This window comes from Centruroides sculpturatus, unplaced genomic scaffold, assembly GCF_000671375.1.
Source record: "Centruroides sculpturatus isolate CEXI.00-Female unplaced genomic scaffold, Cexi_2.0 scaffold20, whole genome shotgun sequence".
NCBI classification, from domain to species: Eukaryota; Metazoa; Arthropoda; class Arachnida; order Scorpiones; family Buthidae; genus Centruroides; species Centruroides sculpturatus.
The window spans coordinates 348,538-357,869 of record NW_019384333.1 but is presented as its reverse complement, the minus strand read 5'-3'; the positions used below and the strand labels follow the sequence as shown (position 1 = coordinate 357,869).

The following is a 9,332-nucleotide window of genomic DNA, read 5'->3' as shown; positions in this document are numbered from 1 at the left end:
AATAAAAAATTGTAGGATTACTTACCGAGTGTGCACCGTTCGACGACGCCATTGCTTAAGCTTGTTTTCGTCGCGGAGCAGCGCACCAAACGGCGGGCGCGTATTCTAATAAGTTATTTTTCTGCGAAAAATTCGTTGAACTTTGGAGACATCATTAATATAAATAATTTTTATGGCCGTTGAATAAGAAATGTATTTTTCACAAGAAATGTATAAAATTACAGTACTGTATTAGACTTACAGTACCTAATTTATATACTNAGAATAGTCGACTCTCCTATAACACTGTTGATAATTTCGTTTTATATGAATTCCATGTTGTACGAGTCACTTAGATTTTATAAATACGTGTGCCAAGATGTGAACGGCTCACGTATTTGTAAAATCTAAGTGACTCATACAACATGGAATTCATATAAAACGGAAAAATCAACAGTGTTATAGGGGGTTCGAGTGTATTCGTCTGGAATTATTCCAAGATTTGGAAAGTTGAGATTGAATAGTTTCTACTCATAAGTTACTCTAGAAATTCATTTAAATTCATAGAATACCGTTTGAATATATCTCGTTAAACAAATTTTGAACTCGTTAGTTTGTTCTGTATAACACGCGAATCATATAATTTATCATTAACTAAATTCCATACCTAAGAATAATTCATCGTCAATGTAATTAAATAAAACTAAGCACTTTTTTTCGATGAAAGTTTGTAATAAAATCACGCAATTTAATGGAAAAAAAATTTATTTAATTTCTTCTTTTCTACGTGATATAGTCATGTGGAGTGAGATTTTCGTGGGAGTATTTTTAATTATTACAGCAGTTCGAGGTCATGTATACAAGCGAATTCTTCGTGACACCTGTTATTTTTAGCATCTCTTTCAGAAATTCTCTACTAATTTTCTGCCTAATTTTTGGAAAAATGCCTAATGTGGGGGTTCCTTCTTAGATTCTGCACATTAAAAACAATAGAATTTAAGTGTAGATAACTCTTTAGATATCCATTAAAAGTGGAGAGAGAGACACAAGAAAATTATTACTTTTTTTTATATTGTGAATTCTAGTGTATTAAAAACATAAAAAATAATGGTTTTTCTTAATGAAATGAAATGAATAATTTGAAGGAATTGTTGATGAAACTTTCTCTAAACTCTCTGCTTCATGATAGAGGAAGTTGTAAACAATAGAAGCTATTGTTTAAAATTGTTTAACACACAGCTTAACAATATTATATTATATTATTTATTGTTTAAGATGTATATAAATTCTTGCAGGGAAGACAACATTCATATAAATTTCCATTTAGTTTAGGTGCTGTTTACTACGACTTGTATCACATCAGGTGTAAAAAAATAAAAAAAAACAACACAACTGAATGAAAATTTATATAAATGTAGACTTTTTCTACATTACAAACTTTTTAAAAGTATAATATCACTTTTTACAAAGATTTTTATGTAAATTCGCCCACCTTAAGCACGTACACTCCTGTGTTTACAGTGTTATAACACTATATCATTTTATTAAAATATATCTTAGTGTTTCTAACACAAACATACCACAAAATACAACTTATATATATTATCTATACGATAATATATACATAATATACTCAATTGTTGCACCCTAAATACTATGCACTCTGTTTTATAACCTGCAAACAGATCCAGAAAATACACAAAGCTTTGGCTTACAATGATACAATTTAGAGCCTCACAGGCTCAGTTATAGAAAGGGGCCCTTATATATTATAGCATAGGGCCACAACGGTTCTGTATATAACTGTTTCCTATGTTAATTAAGATGCCACGAACAGAGTTTTGACTAAAGCACATAAATATATTTAATTTTAAATATTTAAAAATATAAAATTTAGTTAAATGGTGACTAAAGTGAAGTCATTTTATCAAAAATCGATATAAAGTCAAACCTGTAAAACACGGCCATCGACAAGAACATAAAAGTGGCCGTTGTTGGATGTTCGACTGTATTTTAGTATAATTTGGCATTGATCATGCACAAATATAATTAAATAAAACTTGATTAATACGAGAAAACGTCTTTCGTGCAACTAAAAGGGACGTGATTAACTCCATTTACGAAGCATCTAAATTAATTTACGTATCGCCGTCAAAATTACTATTACTTTTCTAATTTACTTAGAATTTATTCATCTCCTTTTTTTTTTTTTTTTTTTTTTTTTTTACTCCCGAGCATCACTGATTGCTCCTGATGATAAACCCAAGTTTCCATCAGAAGTAAGGTCTGTTGGAGGGTAAAAAATGGAATTCTCAGTTAAATTTCGCATTTTAGAGGTTTCAAAATGAAAAAAATTCGGTCGAAAAACGTAACTTTTGTAATAATTTGATTGAAAATCTGCAAAAGCGAAATAATTAAGCAGTGACAATGAGAGAACATCACTGAAAAAATTGGTCTGTTATATTATTTAACGAAAATACCAAATTGTAAAAATTCTCAAACTTCAAGCTTGTGTTTAAACCTCATTATTGCTTAAGATTTTTCGTTTTAGCTCCACACTCGCTTTAGTGCCAATTTCAGAAGCGTTATATCGAGGTATTTATGTAACTTTATATTTCTTCTATCGATCCCATCTTTATATACAATGACACGATTTATCTGACTCGTACAGAATATAGACCCCTATTTAGGTGTTCGACACGTGAAACCTCCCCCCCCAAAATATCCACGCATTAGTGAGGCGCGAACCCACGATCAAACACAAGTGTTTAGTGGTTCATCTGCTGTACTATGCGGCACCCGAATCACAATAGAATAAGCCAATTTTTACCATTTAAACTCATTATTTATGTACATTATAAATTCAAAAAATGGTTACGTATAAATTCGTACTTATTCTTTTATACAAAAAGAAAAATATCGACTGGTTAAAGGTTTATTTACTTTATTTTCCATTAAAGTTCCTAACAAAAATAATAATAATAATAATAATAAAATGTAAACAAACTCATTGCAAGTTTTAAGATTACAAATTAAACTTTCAATAACACTTTTAGTGTTGAATTTCTTAAGATTTTTTTTCTTTATTTTTGCTGATAACTTCCATAATAGTGAGAGAAGTGTTGATGATAAAGTCACGTTCACTTGTTATAAAGCTACACACTTAAAATGCGAATAATATATAAATACTTAAAGATATTTGTTAAGAATTTTAAGAGTTTTTAATTTGTTATAACACTTTTAACACAAAAATCTGTCGAGAATTTATTATTGAATTAATAAAACGATATTTATTTACCGTTGATCATACACGTCTCATAACAACTGATCAAATTTTTATCATTACACAATACATTAAACATATTACTTGAGGCAAACATTCTATGTAAATATGAAAGTTAAACATCAACCAGACAAATTTACAGAACTTTTAGTTTCATAATTCAGTAAATTTTCCGTCCAAAACATTCGTTTCTTAATTGTAAAAGCACTGATCTTCCCCCCTTCTCTGAAGATTTTCAAGGGATGATATTGTACGTTCTGGGAGGGGTTTTGTGTAGAAAATTGGCTCCTATTTAGGTGTTAGACACGTGAAATAATCCCTAAAATACTCCAATACTCCACGTGGATAGTTAGTTGGTGAGGTACGAACCCACTACCAACCGCCGGTTCATAATGACTTTATCCACTAAGTGGGTTCACTAACAATTAATGAGATGATGTGGAAATTATAATTGGTATAAAATGTGAAAATTAATGTTTTTTTCTTTATTAATTTATTAAAATAACATTCCAAAATAGCCATTGCTTAACTATATTGATCTCACTTTTTGACGATCTGTAAGGAGTGTTACATTCTGGGAGGACTTTCTATGGAAAACGAACCTCTATTTAAGTGTTTGGAGGACTTTATACGAATATTGGTCCCTATTTAAGTGTTAAACAGGTTAAAAAAATCATCAAAAACCTCCACTGGCGAGGTGCGAACCAACGACCAGTGTTTAGTGGCTTTATGAACTAGGCCATTTATGGGTTTACGTATAATTTATCAGACATTATAATTAATGTAAAACGTAAAAATTAGTTTTTATATTAATAATTTATCAAAGTAAATTAGAAGAAGAACGAAATCTCTACACACAAATTGTTAATAAATAAAATAAATAATAATAATAAAGCATAATTTAGGTAAAAAAAATTAAATAAATTATACTTTTTAATGCGTAATTTAATGATAAGTAGTATATAAACCTCCATAGAGATAACATTAAGAGTTTTAAAAGAATGTCGGTAATGCAGGGAAGACAACATTCATATAAATTTCCATTTAGTTTAGGTGCTGTTTACTACGACTTGTATCACATCAGGTGTAAAAAAATAAAAAAAAACAACACAACTGAATGAAAATTTATATAAATGTAGACTTTTTCTACATTACAAACTTTTTAAAAGTATAATATCACTTTTTACAAAGATTTTTATGTAAATTCGCCCACCTTAAGCACGTACACTCCTGTGTTTACAGTGTTATAACACTATATCATTTTATTAAAATATATCTTAGTGTTTCTAACACAAACATACCACAAAATACAACTTATATATATTATCTATACGATAATATATACATAATATACACGTAGAAAACACATAGACACAAAAAATATACAGTCGATCCCCCTATAAGATCATTGATTATTCCGTTTTATATGAATTCCATGTTGTACGAGTCACTTAGATTTTACAAATACGTGAGCCGTTCACAGCCTGGCATACGTATTTGTAAAATATAAGTGACTCGTACAACATGGAATTCATATAAAACGGAATAGTCGACTCTCCTATAACACTGTTGATAATTTCGTTTTATATGAATTCCATGTTGTACGAGTCACTTAGATTTTATAAATACGTGTGCCAAGATGTGAACGGCTCACGTATTTGTAAAATCTAAGTGACTCATACAACATGGAATTCATATAAAACGGAAAAATCAACAGTGTTATAGGGGGTTCGACTGTATTCGTCTGGAATTATTCCAAGATTTGGAAAGTTGAGATTGAATAGTTTCTACTCATAAGTTACTCTAGAAATTCATTTAAATTCATAGAATACCGTTTGAATATATCTCGTTAAACAAATTTTGAACTCGTTAGTTTGTTCTGTATAACACGCGAATCATATAATTTATCATTAACTAAATTCCATACCTAAGAATAATTCATCGTCAATGTAATTAAATAAAACTAAGCACTTTTTTTTCGATGAAAGTTTGTAATAAAATCACGCAATTTAATGGAAAAAAAATTTATTTAATTTCTTCTTTTCTACGTGATATAGTCATGTGGAGTGAGATTTTCGTGGGAGTATTTTTAATTATTACAGCAGTTCGAGGTCATGTATACAAGCGAATTCTTCGTGACACCTGTTATTTTTAGCATCTCTTTCAGAAATTCTCTACTAATTTTCTGCCTAATTTTTGGAAAAATGCCTAATGTGGGGGTTCCTTCTTAGATTCTGCACATTAAAAACAATAGAATTTAAGTGTAGATAACTCTTTAGATATCCATTAAAAGTGGAGAGAGACACAAGAAAATTATTACTTTTTTTTATATTGTGAATTCTAGTGTATTAAAAACATAAAAAATAATGGTTTTTCTTAATGAAATGAAATGAATAATTTGAAGGAATTGTTGATGAAACTTTCTCTAAACTCTCTGCTTCATGATAGAGGAAGTTGTAAACAATAGAAGCTATTGTTTAAAATTGTTTAACACACAGCTTAACAATATTATATTATATTATTTATTGTTTAAGATGTATATAAATTCTCTAAATGCTTGTTTCTAAGCGATTTATATGTGAAAACACGAATTTTATTCACTACTGTATCAAATCTTCAATAAATCACTCGACACACGTGACTGCGAGCTACATACAGGAATGTGTATTGTCAACAAGCGTGATGACTTGTTCTTATATGTCAGATGTCCAGCAAGAAGATGGAAGAGTTATCATGTCATGACAAAGGTGACTTTCTTCCTTTCAATTGTCATTAAAACAATACTTCTTTTTTTAAAAAAAAGGAAAGTGCGAATCTACGATCAACGTCCTTTACAGATAAATTAGCCTAAATTAAACATGTATAACTTAATATACAGGTTATTATTGTATCGTGTTAACGTAATTTTGCATTTAGCAGTGATTATTATTGCTATTTTTTTTGCGTATAATAAAGCTTTCGACGTCATAAATGTCTTTCTAAATAACCCCCATCAGGAAATGTCACCAATGTTTACAGGCGATTATCTCTCGACAGTGAAGGTATAGACAGTGTTACGAGATATTTCCGACAGAATGTTATAAGATAGGCAACTTCCTATGGTTTATAACCAATAATAATTCTTCTAGTGTTAATTTATTTTCCAAAACATCCGCTGTTTTACCCTGTCAGTAGCCAAAAAAAAAAAAAAAAAAAAAAAAAAACTCATTGGTCCAGAACGAAATTTTAAGCCCTCCCAGCTTTAATTTTACAAGCATTTTAACGTTTTTAACACTAAATTTTAATATAAAATGATTATATTTAGTGTTATTCTCAAACATATCCTATATTTAGCCTGTCAGCAGCAAAAAAAAAAAAAAAAAAAAAACCTATCATTTCAATACGAAATTTGAATTTCTTGCAACTTAATTTTACACACAATTTAATATTTTCGATACTAAATCAATACTAAAAATGCTTTCTTAAATAAGAAATTTAAATTATTTCACGTAGAAAACAAAATTACCAATAATCTTTTTAAATCACGATTAAAATTTTAATTATATTTAAATACTCTTAATGCTTTTTTAATGGAGATAAGGCAGACAATTTTGACGAATTTCGAACAAAACTTTCATTAAAAAACTACAGATAAAAAGTATCAGAAATCAGTCGATAACACTAAATCAATGTCACGTGCAACGAAAACTTACCTTTAAAAGTGATAAAATGACGTCACCATTCCTGACGTAGTAGGATAAAATAGAGAAATTTGCATAATGTCGAATGTTTGATTAAATTTTGATTTTATTATAAGTTAGTAGGAAATCTTTCGTGTAAAGAGAATAGAAGATAATTTTAGTAATTGTTTAGAACCGAAAATGAAATGTAAACATGTATATATATTCATTAATTGAATTGAAGAATAATGAACGGGACGGTGTATGAAGATTAGGTGTGTGAATATGAATTTTGTGAACATTACTGTTGCAAGGTGTCTTTGTTTATGCAAATGTTCTCGAGCCCGTTTCGCTAAACCAATTCCTCTGTTGGTTTAGTAAACTTGTGTGATATATTTACTATTTCTAGTATTAGCTATTTTCCAGTGTGAATATTAGATTAAAGTCACGATAATTTCCTTGATTTTCTTCCAATCTCTACCAAGATATCAAGGCAAATTCGATTTAAAAAAAAAAATGATTAATAATTTTGACAATTTAATTGGTTTATTGTTAATTCTTTTATAAATTATTATACTTTTTTTTAAATCAATTTTTAATGTATTTCTGTTTAATTGTATGATTAATAATAGGAAAGTGGCTTCGATTTCTCTGATCTTTCTTTTTTGTTTTTTGCACTCTCTACGAAGATACTAAAGTAAATTTAATTAAAAAATGATAAAATATTTAATTATTTTGATAATTTAATTGATTTTTTATTAAATCTTTGGTTAAATTTACCTTAGGTAGAAAAAATGGCGGCTCATCTCTGATTCCAGTAAACAAAGAAAGGAAACAGTGGGGACCACGTTCTAATCTAACCTAACCTATTTTAATAATTTGGTTGGTAATAATTATGGTAATTTATTAGAATAGGTTAGGTTAGGTTAGAACGTGCGTGAAACTTTCTTTTGTTTGCTGGTATCAGAAACGAGCCGCCATTTTGGCTACCTAAGGTAAATTTAACTAAATCTTTTATAAATTATTATCATTTTTAAAGTATTTTAGACGAATATTGTGTAACTAGTAACATAAAAGTGGCTTTAATTTGTCTGATTTCTTTTCACTCTGTACGAAGATACCAAGGAATATTTACTTAAAAAAATAATAAAAAAATGCAATAATTCTGTTATTTTAGTTGATTAATTAAATGTCAAATTGCTATAATTTTCTTATCAATTTTTAAAGCATTTCTATCGTGTAATATGTTAAGTCACGACAATTTCTGATTACCTTGCACACTCTTCAAAGATACGAAAAGTAGATTTGTCTTTAAAAAAAAAAAGTAATAAAATATTTAATAATTTTGACAATTTAGTTGATTTAATATTTTAAATCTCCTTCAAAATCAATTTTTAAAGTATTTTTTTGCTGAATGTTGTGTAACTAGAAACATAAAAGTCACGACAATTTCTGATTTTCTTGCAATCTCTTCTTAGCCACTTCCATCCAAAAAAAATAATAATAAAATATTTAATAATTCAGATATTTTATTTGATTTTAATGCTAAATCTCCTAAAAATGATTGTAATTTCGTTAGAATTTTAAAATATTTATATAGAAAACTACGTAAGTAGCATCATTATAAAATAACAACACGATGATTTCTCTTACTTTCTTATGACAAATTTGCTTAAAATTTAATAAAGTATTTAGAAATTCTAATAATTTCAATTAATTTAATATTAAATTCATTAAAAATTACTGTAATTTTCTTAAAGTTTTAAAGTATTTCTACAGGATATCTGTAAGTAGAAACATCAGATTATTCAGAATAAGCTTCTCCTCCTCCTCGATCCCTAAATTCGTTAAATTTTAAATTAGAATTAGCATAAAGTAAGAAATTATCATCGCAAATCGTGATCAATCTATAGAAAATCTTGACATAAATAAGAATATTCAAAATTTTCCAAAATCTTGATTTTAATCGCATGAATGCTCTGAAGTTTATCAGTCACACTTCAACAAACTTTTTTCGAATTTTTATTTTTATTTTTTTTAAAGTGCTTGAATAATAATCACAGTATATCAAGCTAGATCTATTTTAAATCTGAAAGTTGTTTTTTTTTCCATATAGAAGGCCTGAAATATATTAAAATGAATGTCAAAAATTTCCTCCAAGAGAGTAAAATTTTCTTATTTGTGTTTTGTAACTAATTTTCACAGTGAAATTATTGAAAAATAAATTACAGTAGACCCCCCAATAACACTGTAGATAATTTCGTGTTATATGAATTCCATGTTGTACGAGTCACTTAGATTTTACAAATACGTATGCCGGGCTGTGAACGGTTCACGTATTTGTAAAATCTAAGTGACTCGTACAACATGGAATTCATATAAAACGGAATTATCAACAGTGTTATAGGGGG

The 9,332-nt window shown here is 28.2% G+C and overlaps 1 protein-coding gene across 1 annotated transcript in view; it reads right to left on the bottom strand.

Moving 5' to 3' along the window:
* Positions 1-8,725: 8,725 nt before the first annotated feature.
* Positions 8,726-9,332, bottom strand: part of LOC111631180 (uncharacterized protein DDB_G0290685-like) — a 4,986-nt gene continuing 4,379 nt past the window's right edge. The window contains exon 3 of the mRNA XM_023375383.1: positions 8,726-8,759. Within this exon, the coding sequence (XP_023231151.1) occupies positions 8,726-8,759 (34 nt within the window). The remainder of the gene's footprint in view (positions 8,760-9,332) is intronic.